The sequence below is a fragment of the Capra hircus genome, chromosome 19, assembly GCF_001704415.2.
Source record: "Capra hircus breed San Clemente chromosome 19, ASM170441v1, whole genome shotgun sequence".
Taxonomy (NCBI): Eukaryota; Metazoa; Chordata; class Mammalia; order Artiodactyla; family Bovidae; genus Capra; species Capra hircus.
In genome coordinates this window covers 10,451,432-10,468,349 of record NC_030826.1, presented here as the reverse complement: position 1 = coordinate 10,468,349, position 16,918 = coordinate 10,451,432, and the positions used below count along the sequence as shown (strand labels likewise).

The 16,918-nt window shown below is 42.1% G+C and overlaps 1 protein-coding gene across 6 annotated transcripts in view; it reads left to right on the top strand.

The window, feature by feature from the left end:
• TUBD1 (tubulin delta 1) overlaps nt 193-16,918 on the top strand; it is a 23,572-nt gene continuing 6,846 nt past the window's right edge. Inside the window, exons 1-7 of one of the 6 annotated variants that reach the window (XM_013971838.2) lie at nt 194-416; nt 982-1,119; nt 1,241-1,457; nt 3,194-3,341; nt 5,740-5,956; nt 6,868-7,099; nt 10,974-11,138. In XM_013971838.2, the coding sequence (XP_013827292.2) occupies nt 1,286-1,457; nt 3,194-3,341; nt 5,740-5,956; nt 6,868-7,099; nt 10,974-11,138 (934 nt within the window). In that variant the 5' untranslated portion in view covers nt 194-416; nt 982-1,119; nt 1,241-1,285. Of the gene's footprint in view, nt 417-981; nt 1,120-1,240; nt 1,458-3,193; nt 3,342-5,739; nt 5,957-6,867; nt 7,100-10,973; nt 11,139-16,918 lie in introns of all 6 variants that reach the window. The other 5 variants (XM_013971839.2, XM_018064143.1, XM_005693129.3 and 2 more) reach the window with 5 other exon arrangements.

Below are 16,918 nucleotides of genomic sequence, written 5' to 3'. Positions count from 1 at the left end.
CCAGACTGGCTCCTCAAGTTCGGCACCGAGGCATGCGCACAGGACTCCGTGAAGCCGAGCTATGGGCAACGGACATGCGCAATGCCGCCATCTCGGCCAGGTACTGGCAAGAGCATGCGCAGAAGCGCTGCCGAAGCCTCGCTTGGAAGCTAGATCATGCGCAGAGTCAGCTAAAGCCCGATGGACAGTGAGCATGCGTGCTGTGTCCGAAGTTGATAAAGTGAACATGCGTAATTAACCTTTCTGAATGGGGAGGGGGGCGGAGGGAGAAAAACCACAACAAATCTGCTTGTATGTGGAACATGCGCATTCGTTCTCTGTAGTTTTTTCGGTATGGAAAGTGAGCCTGCGCATTAGGAAAATGTTGCCGCCGTGAAGTTTGAACCCGACAGAAACGGATGGTCCTGCGGTTGCCAGTGAGTGGGGTTAATGGGGGGTTCCTGGGGACGTGTAGAAAGGCAGACTTGGCTTTGCTATTTACCAGCTCAGTGGCCTTGCGAAAGTCAGTGACTTTTCAGAGCCTCGGTGTCCTTATCCATAAAATAAAAATAATGATATTTTTGCTGAGTTGTTTGATGATTTTAAGTACAGAGTCTAGCTTACAAGCCACGGCTCCTTCCAATGCCTCATAGACCCCGTGGTAAGGTCTTTACCAAAAACTGTCTCTTTTCATTATTAAAAGTAGTGGATACTTGCTGTACTGTTTCTCCTTTTTTTTCCCCCTCCAAGCCTCGTCTTCCTTGCTGTCTTATCTGAGCTAAATACAAAGACTTTCTTGTAAGTGTTATGAGGTTACCAGTACAGAAAGTTGATTGGTGGAGAGAAAAAGTCATTATTTAGAAGCGAGAAAATTAACGTTAATTGAATGTGCTACCGTTGAGCTCACTTTTGCATTTTCTATGTTCCTTTGGTGTGAAGTGGATACACAAATTACTTCAACCAGAATTCACTTTGTTTTGTTTGTTTTAAACGCATGCTTAGAAAGTTGCGATTACACGTGAGATTTTGGAAACTATTGAGCTATATGTGATTGGATTTGGGTACAGCAGTCCCAAGTCCCAAAACCATATACAGAAAAAGAACAACTTCCTTGAATGATTGGCTCCTCAAACAACATAGGTATTTTATCTATATATAGTATTTACAAATTATATATTTTTATTGATGTGTGTTAAGATATTTTGTTTGTTCTTTGTTGGTCATGTAGTGGTTCTCTAAGACCATATATTTTCTATTACAGATTGCTCATTTTTTCGAAGGAGTTTGTTTTGGTTTGTTTCTCAGCATGTCAATAGTAACAGTGCAGCTTGGTCAGTGTGGCAATCAGATTGGTTTTGAAGTGTTTGATGCTTTATTTAATGACTCACACTGTCCCCGAGGACTCTGCTCTAAAAGGGAGAATGAGGCATATCAAGCATCTTGCAAAGAAAGGTTCTTCAGTGAGGAGGAGAATGGAGGTATGTGTGGTCCACATAACCAGTCTCTTCAAGGCCAGGCGCTGCACATGGTGTCTGAACCCCCTTGATCTTGCAGCAGAATGATTTTGTTCTCAGCCCTTTGTTTTTGTGTTAAGCTTTCCCTCTCCAGTGACATCATGTCCTCAGGCCATGAGCTTGCTCAAATCTTGCCAATCTAAAACCAACCAACCAAATAAAACTTGTCTCTTGACTATAGCTTTTTTCCTTCCTTCTCAACTAAGATTCTCAAAGGAGAACCCTCTTTACCAATTATAATCCTGCTTCTGCTTTACAATACCAATGAAGCTGTCCCATGAAAAATTCCCAGTGATCTCCTAATTACTAGAGCCAGTAACTGTTTTTCTTTTTGTTAATTTACTTAACTTCTCTACCAGATTTGATAACATTAACTAGAAAACTCCCTCCTTGAGACTCCTTCCTAGTCACTGAACTTTTCTTTTCTAGTGCTTGCATCTCAGCATCTTCCCAACTTGTATAGTTCTCTCTGGGCGAATTCAGTGACTCTCAAATGTTGCTCCATCTTGCATACTGATTACTCTCAAATCTGTAGCCTAGCATCTCTTCCAAGCTGCAGACTGGTTAGTGAACATCACCTGTGTCTCTCCTGTGTACCTCAAACTCAACATCTCCATACCCGAGGGCATGCATTGTTTTTCCCTTAAAACTTTGTTCCTACTGCCTACGTTCAGATCCGCTTAGTTTATCTCCTACATGTCCCTTGAAACGCCTCTCCCCCTCCATCTTCGCTGTCATTGCCTTAGTTCTGGCTCTTGTCCTTCCTCATCTGGATTGTTTCAAGACACTCCTTCTGAATTTCCCTGCCTGGTCTCCTGTGTCTATCACATCTATCCTCCACACTGCTGGATTCAAAAAGACATCTTAGGGACTTCCTTGGTGGTCCAGAGGTTAAAACTTTACACTTCTGCGGCAGGGAGTGCCAGTTCTGTCCTTGGTTGGGAAACTACAATCCCACATGCCTTGCTTACTTGCTTAACAATAAGTACTTAACTTAAACTTACTTAACAGTAAGTAAAGAAATAAATGTAGTAAAAAGCTGTTTAAAAAAATAATAAAGACATCTGACATTTAAAAAAAAAAGACATGTGACTATTCCTTTCATCCTTGAACGTTTCCAGTGGTTTCTCATTGGCTGAAAAACAAGTTTCAAGGTGTCTAGCATTGTGTATTAGGACTTCTAATATCTGAGCCCTGCCTGCTTCCAGTCCTGTCCATCATTTCTTACACCCCCTGTCTCCATCTTCTGCTTCAATAATCCTGAGATGGTTGGCACTTTGTGCTTCTGAATATGCACCTCTGTTACTGTGGATTTGCTCTGGGTCCCATCACATCACTTCATGATTCAGTGTTGCTGTGTTTTGCGGCCCTCCCTGGTTCTCCTCGGGCTGGATTGATCCTGTCTTCATCTCTGTGTTTGTAGCATAGTACATAGCACATTATAAGCACTCAATAGGTGTTTGTAGACCTGACCCAGTCATCGTGTTAGCCCATATTTATTCAGCCTGCCAGCAGAATGCTGGGCAGATGAACCATCTGCATCTACCTGCTGCTGCCCACCTCAGTTTCTAAGCAGAATAACATCTTTCTATTCTCAATCTTTGAATTTTTTTTTTTAATTTAGAGAAGTGTATGGTCTGAGTTACCCCAAATAAGATTATATGCATTATTTTTCTTTTGATCTTTTTTTCCTTCTCTAGTTCCACTTGCTCGTGCTGTCCTTGTTGACATGGAACCTAAAGTTATCAATCAAACACTGTCAAAGGCCGCCCGTTCTGGCCGATGGAAATATGGCCAGCATTCATGCTTCTGTCAAAAACAAGGTTCTGGAAACAACTGGGCCTATGGGTAAGAATAATTCCTCATGCTTTTCAGTTTAGATACAGCTGCACAGTTGATGAATAGTGTAGTTATAACTGCACAGTTGATATACTAAACGTTGTTCTTTAGCCACTTAGCTGTGTCTGACTCTTTTGCGACCCCATGGACGGTAGCCCACCAGGTTCCTCTGTCTGTGTGATTTCCCAGGCAGAAATACTGGAGTGGGTTGCCGTTTCCTTCTCCAGGATATCTTCCTGACCAGGGATCAAACCCATGTCTCCTGCATTCCCATACCAAACTTTGAATTTCTGTTTTAACATTTAGAGTGTGACTTCACCCAGAAGTCACTCATTCTGTCTCACCTTTCTATATGCTTCAGGTCTAGATACTGCTGAAACCAAGGATCTTTTGCAGAAGGGTTTCCACTTCTTCACTGTTATTCTGCCAGCTGACTTATTATTGATACAGTATCTTTATCTGGCAAGTATTCCAGTTAATAGGGAATATGACTACACAGTAGTATTGCCTGAATTCTTTAGAAAATACTAGTGCCTAGGACTCACATCCAGAAATTCTGATTTAATAGGTTTGGGATGAAGTCTGAATGTTGGAATTTTTCAAAGCTTCCCAAGGTGATTTTAATGTGTGGCAAAGTTAGAATTCCTGCTTTTGGAGTATTGTTATGAATATTGAAGATTATGTTGTACCATAATCTTGTAGATTCACACTCATCTCACGTGCTAGCAAAGTAATGCTCAAAATTCTCCAAGCCAGTCTTCAGCAGTACCTGAACCGTGAACTTCCAGATGTTCAAGCTGCATTTAGAAAAGGCAGAGGAACCAGAGATCAAATTCCCAACATCCATGGGATCCTCGAAAAAGCAAGAGAGTTCCAGAAAAACATCTACTTCTGCTTTATTGACAAACTGGAAAATTCTTAAAGACATGGGAATACCAGACCACCTGACCTGCCTCCTGAGAAATCTGTATGCAGGTCAAGAAACAACAGTTATAACTGGACATGGAACAACAGACTGGTTCCAAATCAACAAAAGAGTATATCAAGGCTGTATATTATCACTCTGCTTATTTAACTTACATGCAGAGTACATCATGTGAAATGCTGGGCTAGATGAAACACAAGCTGGAATCAAGATTGCCAGGAGAAATATCAATAACCTCAGATATGCAGATGGCATGACCCTTATGGCAGAAAGCAAAGAAGAACTAAAGAGCTTCTTGATGAAAGTGAAAGAGGAGAGTGAAAAACTTGGCTTAAAGCTCAAAGTTGGCTTCAGAAAACTAAGATCATGGCATCTGGTCCCATCACTTCATGGCAAATAGATGGGGAAACAATGGAAACAGTGAGAGACTCTTTTCTTGAGCTCCAAAATCACTGCAGATGGTGACTGCAGCCTTAAAATTAAAAGACGCTTGCTCCTTGGAAGAAAAGCTATGCAACCTAAATAGCATATTAAAAAGCATAGACATTACTTTGTCAAGGTCCATCTAGTCAAAGCTATGGTTTTTCCAGTAGTCATATATGGATGTGAGAGTTGGACCATAAAGAAAGCTGAGCACTGAAGAATTGATGCTTTTGAACTGTGATGTTGGAGAAGACTGAGAGTCCCTTGGACTGCAAGGAGATCCAAACAGTCCATCCTAAAGGAGATCAGTCCTGAATATTGATTGGAAGGACTGATGTTGAAGCTGAAACTCCAATACTCCAATACTTTGGCCACCTGATGCGAATAGCTGACTCATTGGAAAAGACCCTGATGCTGGGAAAGATTGAAGGCAGGAGGAGAAGGGGACGACAGAGAATGAGATGGTTGGATGGCATCACCAACTCGATGGACATGAGTTTGAGTAAGCTCTGGGAGTTGGTGATGGACAGGGAAGCCTGGTGTGCTGCAGTCCATGGGCTTGCAAAGAGTCGGACATGACTGAGTGACTGAACTGAACTGAAATCTTTAGAACCACCTGGTAATTCTAGCCGAAGGAGTGGCCTATTAAAGAGAATTTTCTATTCCCAGTAAATTGACTCTCCTAGCAGTCCTGTTCGCTTTTAAAAACTGTTTGACTTGTTATCTTATTATTTTCTTCTTCTATTTTTTCATTTTGTTTTTGTTGTATGTTATTATTATTGTTATCTTTAGGCCCTTCTATGTCGCATGCAAGATCTTAGTTCTCCAACCAGGGATCCAACCTGTGCCCCCTACTTTGGGAGCACAGAATCTTAACCACTGGGCTGCCAAGGAGGTCCCCTTAACTTGTGTATATAAAATTTGGTCACTCAGGGTACCTGTATGTCTCATGAGAGGTAGTTCACTTGCATAGGTTTAGAAAGCCTTATCTCTCCTATACCTTTCTCTGCAATCCATCTCTCTGGTTAAATTGGAAGATGTTTGTTTTGCACTGCATAGATACTCTGTTCATGGACCCAGGCATGAAGAATCTATAATGAACCTAATCCAGAAGGAAGTGGAGAAATGCGATTCTTTGAGTGGCTTTTTCATCATAATGAGTATGGCTGGAGGCACTGGATCCGGGCTAGGAGCCTTCATTACTCAGAACTTACAAGATCAGTACTCAAGCGCTTTGAAAATGAATCAGATTATATGGCCTTATGGAACTGGTGAGGTATGAACACATCAATTTAAAAATTTCTGTTTTGTAGTCTTTGCGATTAAAACAAATATACGTAAAAGATCTATCTCATCCTTTCTTTGGAAATGTGAAGTTATTGTGTCAGGTGTGAGTATACAGTATGGTACTTTGATGAACAACTCATTTAACTTTGTTCAAACTTTGCCAAGCAAATGAGGTGTCCTTATTTATAAAAATTCCAAAGAAGAAAACTGCAGCTTCTCTCAGAAACCCATTCCTGGGTCAGTCCCTCTGGCTACTGCCTGTAAAGCAGGGACCTTGACCTCATCCTGCTATTGCCAGCCTTCAAAGAATTTTCATTTCTTTCCATTGAGAGGACATTTCTATGTAAGTCAATTTGCTGTTGATCAGCCTAGCAGGAGAAATAATAAAACGGAGATGAAATAAGTCACAGGAGGAAATGATGTAGAAAGTATGATAGTAATAGTGAAAGTAATAGTATAGTCATCGTTTACTGAACCCTTACTATACACAGGGCACTATTCTAAGTGCTTTACTGGTATTCTGACATTCATTCTGAGAACTCTTAAGAGGCTGATATAATTATTATCCCCGTTTTACAAATGAGGAAACTGAGACACAGAGAGATTATGTAACTTATCTAAGATCATATAGCTAGAAAGTGGAAGAGCCAGGATTTGAACCTAGGTAAGATGCCCTCTTAACTGCTATCCTCTCCCACCTTTGTTTTTTTTTTTACTATTAATTTGGCTGCTCCAGGTCTTAGCTGTGGCTCATGGGATCTTTAGTTTCAGCATGTGGGTTCTAGTTCCCTGACCAGGGCACGAACCCTGGCCCCCCCATTGAGAATGTGAGTCTTAGCCAGTGGACTACCAGGGAAGTCCTTCTCCTGCCTTTCTTATTTGTGGCCTTTTCCTCTCCAGGTGATTGTTCAGAACTACAACTCCGTTTTGACACTTTCTCACTTGTACCGATCTTCAGACGCCCTCCTTGTTCATGAGAACGATGCTGTTCATAAGATCTGTGCGAAGCTGATGAATATCAAGCAGATCTCCTTCTGTGATATAAATCAAGTCCTCGCACATCAGCTGGGAAGTGTGTTCCAGCCTACTTACTCGGGGGAAGGCTCATTTCACTACAGGAGAAATCCACTAGGTATTTGTGCCCCTGTGGGTTATTTGTGGAGAAGTCTGATGTTGTGAAAGCCTCAAAGCTGTTCTTCTCTGGCTCTCCCCTCTACCTGAAGATATACTCACATCTCCCTCACTTCAGAACCTTCCACTTATTCCATTCTTCAGGACCTTTTCTCTTCTTTTTTTTTTTTTCCCTTCCCTATTTTTAAAAATAATTTTGAGATATAATTCACATACCATACAACTCACCCATTTAAAATACGCACGTCAGTGTTTTCTAACATATTCACAAAGTTGCATAACCATCATTTTCATCATTGTGCAATAAAACCCACCACTCTTTTTCAGTTTATTTGTCAAGTGGTGCTTTATCCATTCAAACCATCCAGATGCAAAGGACCCAGGAATGTATACGTCTCAGTCCTACCTTCTTTCCCAAATGGTTGCCTATCCCACTTTTCCTAGTTGCATCTGCTTCTTCAAATTTAGCATGCTCTGAATGGATTCAACATCCCCTCCGCCCCTGCTTGTTTCCCCTCCCCCACTTCCTCTATTCCTGTCGCCTGAATTTCTCCCACTGTCCTCTTATCTCATCAGTATGCTCAGACCTGTTGGTGCCATCTCTCCCAGCTGTCTGCATTCTTTCCTGCCTCCCTGTCTCTCTGACATTGGTTCAGTTGGTCAGCGTATCTTAACTGATATTGCGTGCTCTCCCTGAATACAAAGTTCTTTTTATTCTCAATCTCTGCCTCTCTCTCTTTCTCTGTCTCTGTTTCATAAAAACAGAAGCTCGCAGCTACATGGACATCCCTGGCTTAAGGTGGTCCTAACCCTGCTTCCCTTCCTGCTGCCTGCCTCTTCCCCCCGGCATCAGTCCTCCTGACACAATGACCCCAGTGAGCCTCCCCAAGGCACGGATCTAATCCTCGCATTCTGCTCACCCCCCATGCTGTGCTTCACGCATTACCTGCCAGATTTGTCATAATTCCTTAGCCTGGCCTCCATATTCTTCCCTGAGTCTTAACTTTGCACTTTGGTCACCTTCTGCCTCCTCTGCATAGATTCCCCACTTGCTTTTCATCCTCCACTTCCTTCTTCAGTCTGGAACTTTCCTGCTTTGGTCCTTTTGCTCAGTGTTTTCTCTTTTAAAAATCACTTCCTGCTTCCCTTCTTCACCTCTACTGAAACCTTCCTCATTCTTTAGGATCCAATTCAAGTGATAATTTTTTTTTTCCTTTTCTAACGTTTATTTGGCTGCCCCGATCTTAGTTGAGGCATGCAGGATCTTTAGTGCAGCCTGTGGGATCTAATTTCCCGGCCAGGGACTAAACCCAGGCTCCCTGCATTGGGAGCGATTGGGAGCGTGGAGTCTTAGCCACTGGACCAGGGAAGTCCCAAAGTAACCCTCCAGCTCTGAACTCCTGTGTGTGCATGCTCACTTCAGTCATGTCCAGCTCTTTGCGGCCCTATGGACTGTAGGGCTCCTCTGTCCATGGGATTCTCCAGACAAGAATACTGGAGTGGGTTGCCAAGCCCTCCTCTAGGAGATCTTCCTGACCCAGGGATCGAACCCATGTCTCTTGCATCTCCTGCATTGGCAGGCGAGTTCTTCACCCCTGTGCTCCCTTGGCATTCTGTATCTCTTTTATGTTACTTGATGTTTTTTGCCTTTATTATTTCTTTAAGTGTGTTTGCTTATCTTTAAGAGTTACACACATAAATGTACATATTTATTCCAGGAGTACAAAAGAATATGCAATCAAGAGTAAGTCACCCTCTGACCCCTCCCAGATGCCGCCGCTGTAATTAGCGTCATGTGTTTCCCTGGAGGAGTCTGACGTGTGCATGTCTTGTAGTCCCCACTAATTTGCAACTTCCTTGGCGACATGTGTCTTGTTAATTTCTGTGCATTCCACAGTACTTACCATATTGCACATCTGTTCATTCAACCAGTATTTATTGACTTCCTGCTATGTGCCAGACACTATGTTAAATGTTGGGGATTCAGTGAGGAACCAATATAGACATTGTGTTCACACTAAACAATTATGCCAAGAAGGTGTAATTAAAAACTGAGTTAAATGCTCTGAAGGAAAGGAGTGCAGATCCAAGAGAATGTGTCACAATGGAAGCAGACTTAGGCTGATGAGGCAAAGAAGTCAGCCCTTGAAGAAGTTAACACGAGCAAAAAGCTGGATGAAGACTTGGAGTTAACTAAGCAAAGGGAGGGAGACAGGAATAGCATGTGCAAAGGCCCTGTGGCAGAAGGAAGCATGGCCCTTTAGGACAGAGAGAAATCCAGTGTCACTGGAGCACAGAGAATGGTGCAGGGGATGACTGACACCTGAGGCTAGAGCAGTGAGCAGGGGCCGACCTTGTAGGGCCCTGGAAGCATCTAAAGGCCGCCTCATTCATCTAAGAGCAGGGGAAAGCCTCTGAAGGAGTTTAAGGAGGTTGTTGGCATAACCACCTTGTGAAAAATCCGCGGGACTGCCTGTGGAGAGCTGATTGGAAGCCGTCTTCACAGATGGCCATCTTCTCACTGTGTCTTCACATGCCACAAAGGGGCAAGAGGCCTCTCTGGGGTCTCTTTCATAAAGCGACTTCACCTCCCAAAGGCCCCCTCGCCTCCTTAAAGCCATCACCTTGGAGGTGAGGATTGCATTGTGGGAATTTGTGGGGACACAAACTCAGAGTTTGACAAGGCCAAGACTGTTTAAGATGAGACCAGGTGAACAAGAAAGCTGGAGGGAAACACAGATTTTAACAATCTGTGCGTTAGCGTTCAGGGATTATTTGCTGATTGTTTTTTGTTACACACGCTATGTGACAGAATTCAGCTCTAGCTGCTTTACAGAAAAGGCTTCTTAGGTTTAGAGGAAACGCCACTAGCCGTAAGATCAATTTGTGCAACAGTTTGTAGATGTTTGCCTCAGAATTTGTTCTTAACATTAGGCTGTAGGCCAGGAATTTGCATTCAATGTTATAAAATTTATTCTTTAGTATTATTTCTTTATGTGGCTGTGCAGGCTCTTAGTTGTGGCATGCAGAATCTTCAATCTTCATTGTGGCGCGTGGGATCTTTAGTTGCAGCATGTGGGATCAAGTTTGCTGACCAGGGATTAAACCCAGTCCCCCGCATTGGGAGTACAGTGTCTTAGCCACTGGACCACCAGGAAAGTCCCCATAAGATTTAAATTTCATGTTATGGTAAAAGATTTTTCTTGCTCCTCTAGAAAGGAGTATTTTCTATAAATATATAAAATATATACAAGATATAGTAAGATAAAATTATTTTTAAAATAAGTAAGCTCTGAATGGAAAACAAAGTAGCCTTTCTCCTTCATCCTCTTTCATTACAAGTATAACGTTCTAAAGATAGACATATTCCTTAGTTCAAGAATTACTAATCCTGTCTTCTTTCCAAGTGGAGTTTAATGTTAAGAGGTTCTGCTTATCGTTTAACCAAATAAAATAAATAAGAGATCTAAGAAAATTTCTAAGGGGGCATTTGGTGAACACGGAATGACAATAAAAGCGTATTATCTCTAATGCTTACTTTGTTTTCCTGAGGTTTAGCTAAATATTTCATTCACATTTCCAGGTTCTTAACTCAGAAATAATTATTGTTTCCTTTTGGCAAAGTGTGGTTTTTTTTTTCATTCATGCTGAAATAGGTGCCAAAACCAAGCATTAGTTGATTAAGCATTAGCATTAATCAAGCATGCATACATATTGTCTCTGAAATTGTATTTACATTTTGAAATTTAAGCAGTTTTAGCCTTGGAGGAGAAAACACGTTTGGTCCCCCCCAAGCCGTCCAATCGTGGTTGTATATGAGCCAGCGGAAATAACATGGAATTTAAGAACTGAGTTCAGATTTTTTTCCTTTGCAGGAGACTTAATGGAGAATTTAGTTCCCCATCCAGAGTTCAAGATGCTGGGTGTTCGTAACATTCCTCAAATGTCTGAGAATTCCCTGGCATACAGCACGTTTACCTGGGCTGGCCTCCTCAAGCATTTGAGACAGATGCTCATTTCTAATGCGAAAATGGAAGACGGTAAAGGGTATTTTAAAAATATGCAGCCCACAAGCTGGGAAAAATGCCTGTACTGAAGTTCCCAATATAAACTGGCTTGGGCCAGTTGAAATAATAGTGCCTTCTTCTGATCTGGGAGGCTCCTACAAAAACTCACCAGAATATCCTGGGAAGATTTCTTAATCACTTCACAGTTTCATTTCTCCAAAAAAAAAAAAAAAATTCAGATGTGTGAGACAATTATTTTTATTTTATTTTTATCAAAGTAATATATGAATGTAGTTTTTTTAAAGAAATCAAATTGTCAGAACTCATTTAAGTGTATATTTAAATCTGTGTATCACATTGTATGTAAAGTACATCTTAAGTTTTTTAAAAAGTCAAGTAATTGCCAGGTATGAATTTATAATGGGGAAGAGAACAGTCAGTTCTCCACTTCTCCACAGCCCAGCGGGCACTGCTTTCAGTGATTTGAGATGTTCTTTCTGGAATTGGCCTCCATTTCTAAACATCTTCCTTATTCTGTTATTTGTTTTATTTTCTAGGTTTAGATATCCTCTGCCTTCCTAGCATAAAACTGAGAATTAAATCTTCTTATACCCTCTACACACACCTTCCCTCTTGCCTCCCAGTCTAGTGAAAATAAGTTTTCAGTGTTTGTATCATTTTTGCTATGTAAATTTTATTCAGAGTTGAGCCATGTACTACATACACAGATTACATTTTATTTCATGTACCATTAATTTTTTTTCCTCCTAGAGTTAATAATTACTTGGTTGATACTCTTTGTACCTATTATGAATTTACCCCTAAACTTTCCCATAAAAATGAAACCCTTCCCAGCCAACCCATCGGGTAATGTTATTACTCCCATTGCCTTCTTAAAGATGTCCCTTCCAGAGGCCGTCACCCTTCAGGCTGCAGTGGTCACTCTGCAGGCGTGAGAAGCAGACGCACTGGCCTCTCTGCCTCCTGTATTCTAGCCCGGTTCCTGGATTCCAAATCTTCCTCTTTCTACGCTTATTCCCTCATCTGGACATTGCCCTCCAGGAGCTTTGTGAGAAATTGTACAGGGAAGGTACACATTTTCAGGCTGCAGATGTCATTATCCTGCTTTTTTTTTTTTTTTTTTGATTGATGATTCAGCCAGGTATAGGATTTGAGGCTAGGAATCATTTTTACTCAGTGTCTTGAAAGCTTGCTCTATAATCTTCCAGCTTCCAGTGTTACAGCTGAGCAGTCCCACTTCAGTATGATTTCTAATCCTGTTTCATTCTCTCTCATATCTTTTAGGATTTTCTCTTTGTGTCTAGCATTCTGGAATTCCTTAGTGTGGATCTTTTATCTCATGACACTGTAAACTTTATGAGTGCAGAGATCTTTGTCTGGGGTGTTTATTCTTTTCAGAGGTTTAGCCTTTACTGAGTAGAAACCCCCTTTCAAGATGGGGGTGGGGGGGCAGCCCACCTACTGCAGGGGCTGGGGAAGGGTCTGGAGCTCTCACTGCTTCTCATACAGGTTTTTAACTAATCCTCCCATCTCTTCCTTTTCTAGAAGCGCTTGGTAAGCTTCTAGGACCTTCACCGTGGGTAGGAGTCTCAGTTTTTGGTGCGTCAGTAACCACTGGTTCATTTGCTTTCCAGTTTCGAAAATTCTGTCACCACTATCTTCTTTCCATTTTTTTCGTGCCTTTAAAAAAAAATTCGTGTTGTTAGTGAGATTTGAGGAGTAAACCAGTATGTTCAGTCTCATGTTTTACTGGAAGTTACTACTGTGTACAATTTTGGGAGCAGATATTTTATCACAGATTACAATCAGTTAGGTTTCAGTACTATGAAAGTGGATTTCCTCTACATTTACTTGTAATACCTTATGGATTTTAGATCATAGTGCCTGAGGTTTGGAGATAAGTGGAAAGTTCACATCTTAAGTAATGCTTCAGAAACTTTTTGGCCACAGGACCTGTTTTTCTGGCAATATCTGTTATCAAGGAACACAGTGTACCTCAGGGTAGCTTATGACTTGGGACTCTGGGCCCTTTCAGGTCAATAAACCACTGTTTGTTTAGTCATTTTTCCATATGGGAATTTAGAGTATCAACATTTTTTCAGTTATAGATATGAATTTTGAACCTTTAAACGTTTTCCTATAGCTTTTTGTTGTTCAGCCACTCAGTTTTGTCTGACAATTTGCAACCCCATGGACTGCCCAACGCCAGATGTTTGAGCATCTTCTGGACTTTGCTCAAACTCAGGTCCGTTGAGTCGGGGATGCCATCCGGCCATCTCATCCTCTGTCGTCCCTTTCTCCTCCCGCCTTCAATCTTTCCCAGCATCAGGGTCTTTTCCAGTGAGTCAGCTCTTCACATCAGGTGGCCAACGTAAATGTACGAATAAATGTATTTATGTCACTACCCAGGTTGAAGGATATAGTTTTAAAGCTCCTCATGCGTTATCGGAATGCTCTGTGTGAAGATCGACCCCATCAGTATCGCCTTCAGCAATGTATCTTTCTCCATGTCCTCAGAACAGGAAGGATGCCCAGGAAAGAGCAAGGCAGCAGTTAGTATCTCCTATGACCTAGCTTTGGAAGTCACATGCCATCACTTCACATCATCCTTTTGGTTATTAAGGTCAGCCCCTTCCCATGGGGAGAAGACCACGTGAGAGCCTGAGCACCAGGGGCGAGGAGCACAGGAGTTGATGTTGGAAGCTGGCTGCCGCCCTCTGCCCTCTGTCACCTCACACATCGCGTCCCCCCACTTGCAGAATGTACTTAACCCGTCCCAGGCCCTCCAAAGTTAGCACGGCAGCCTACTAGCACATTCCTTTAGCCCATCAGCCTGACATTCAGAATCTTGTCGTCTAAAAGCAGGTCCAGGTGTGGATTTATGTCTCTCGGGTGAGATTTCCTGCGTATCGCTCTCTAAGCACGCCCCACTCCCTACAGACCATGCTGGAACAGGTGGAGGATAACTGGTAGACACTGCTTTTCCAAAAGAGGGACGTGGAAGGAACACAGGCGTCATTGGTCCATAAGGATCAGCAGGGTACATGCTGGCAGTTTCTCGATTAAACCGTTAAGGCCTGGGAAGAATTTTCCACAGCTTTTGGCTTGGCCCTCTGAACCAAGCTAAATCACAGTTTTACTTACTTTTAAGTTTTACTTATTTAAAAATTTTATTCAGTTCAGTCGCTCAGCCATGTCCAACTTTGCAACCCCTTGAATCGAAGCACACCAGGCCTCCCTGTCCATCACCAACTCCCGGAGTTCACTCAGACTCATGTCCATCGAGTTGGTGATGCCATCCAGCCATCTCATCCTCTGTCGTCCCCTTCTCCTCCTGCCCCCAGTCCCTCCCAGCATCAGGGTCTTTTCCAATGAGTCAACTCTTCACATGAGGTGGCCAAAGTATTGGAGTTTCAGCTTTAGCATCATTCCTTCCAATGAACACCCAGGACTGATCTCCTTTAGAATGGACTGGTTGGATCTTCTTGCAGTCCAAGGGACTCTCAAGAGTCTTCTCCAAAACCACAGTTCAAACGCATCAATTCTTCGGCACTCAGCCTTCTTCACAGTCCAACTCTCACATCCATACATGACTACTGGAAAAACCATAGCCTTGACTAGACGGACCTTTGTTGGCAAAGTAATGTCTCTGCTTTTTAATATGCTATTTAGGTTGGTCATAACTTTCCTTCCAAGGAGTAAGTGTCTTTTAATTTCATGGTTGCAGTCAGCATCTGCAGTGATTTTGGAGCCCCAGAAAGTAAAGTTGGCCACTGTTTCTACTGTTTCCCCATCTATTTCCTTTCTGCTAGTTTGCATTAATATATTCACATGAGAGTTGGAGTTCTAAGGGCATATATATATAAACACACTTAAAAAAAAAAAACTAACATATTCAGTTCAGTTCAGTCGCTCAGTTGTGTCCAGCTCTTTGCAACCCCATGAATCGCAGCACGCCAGGCCTCCCCGTCCATCACCAACTCCCGGAGTTCACCCTAGCTCATGTGCATCAAGTCGGTGATGCCATCCAGACATCTCATTTATAGTCCAGCTCTCACATCCATACATGGCCACTGGAAAAACCATAGCCTTCACTATGTAATTTTTTTGTTCTGCTTTTTTCAATGTAGTAGTCTCTAGCCTTTATTCCAATTCATTCATTTAGACATGCCTTGTTCTTTTCAGTAGCTGCATAGTTTTCTGCCATATACGCCGTAACTTTATATGTACCTAAATAGTGAATTAATTCTGTGAAGCTGGTTGTTAAAAATTCTTAGTCCATAACCTTCTTCTGTTGTCTCCTTGTTAAAGGTAACTGTCTCCCAAAACTCTCTTGTTGTTTGTTATTATCTATTTATTGCCATTTATAGACTTTTCATTTATTTATTACCTATTTGCTTCCCACCATGGAGGGTTAGGATTTAGCTTTTTTCTAACTCTGGACCCTAAGCCCTGAAATACCCTCTGTCTCCTCATCCTTCTGATACGGTCGTAAGTGTCGTCATTGGGTTAAAGCGATACTCAGTTTTATACTATCATGATCAAGTAAATGCTATTCACAGCTGAGCAGCAGAGCATCCTATGATTACTTTTCCCTTCCTGTATAATTTTTTTTGTTTTCTTTGGAGTTAATGATTGCCTTGTTTTCTTGTTTGCTTAGTTTTTCTATGTACCTGTCAATTATTCAGCCTTGTTTCACTACTTGTCTGAATTTTTTTTTTTCCTGATACCAGGCATACCGTGTTTTATTGCACTTTGCAGATATTGTGTTCTTTGACAGATTGAAGGTTTGTGGCCACCCTTCATCTAGCAAATTCGTTGGCACCATTTTTCTAGCAGCGTTCGCTCACTACACGTCTCTGTGGCACGTTTTGGCCATTCTCACACTATTTCACCCCTTTTTCTTATTATTATGTTTGTTATGGTGATGTGTAATCTTTGATGTTACTATATTTTTTAATGTCATCGTGTGTGTTTTTTTTTTTAAACAACTATTTCTTTATTTTGGCTGTGTTGGACCTGTGCTACTGCGCACAGGCTTTCTCTAGTTGTGGCGCCAGAGGCTACTCCCTAGTTGCGGTGCCCGGGTTTCTCATTGTGGTGTCTCCTCTTGTTGCGGAGCACGGGCTCTGCAGTGTGGGCTCAGGAGTTGCAGCTCACAGGCTTAGCTACCTTGCAGCATGTGGGATCCTTCCGGACCGAGGATCAGCAGGTGGACTCTCAACCATGGGACCACCAGGACAGTCCCTTTGACGTTACTATTGCAAAACAACTTTCAAGTTAAAAAAGGATTATATCTTGAAAGTTCAGATGATGGTTAGCATTTTTTAGCACTAATAAAGCATTTTTCAATTAAGGTCAGCATGCTGTTTTTTTAGACACAGTGCTATTGCAGAATTGATAGATTACAGTATAGTGTAAATGTAACTTTTATATGCTCTGGGAAATGAAAAAATATTTGTGTGACATGCTTTGTTGGGATTGTTGTTCAGTCTCCCAGTCGTGTCTGACACTTTCGACCCCATGGACTGTAGCACACCAGGCTCTCCTGTCCTTCACCATCTCCCAGAGCTTGCTCAAATTCATGTCCATTGAGTTGGTGATACCATCCAACCATCTCATCCTCTATCGTCCCCTTCTCCTCCTGCCTTCAATCTTTCCCAGCATCAGGGTCTTTTCCAAAGAGTCAGTTCTTCGCAGCAGGTGGCCAAAGTATTAGAACTTCAGCTTCAGCATCAGTCCTTCCAATGAATAGTCAGGACTGATTTCCTTTAGGATTGACTGGTTTGATC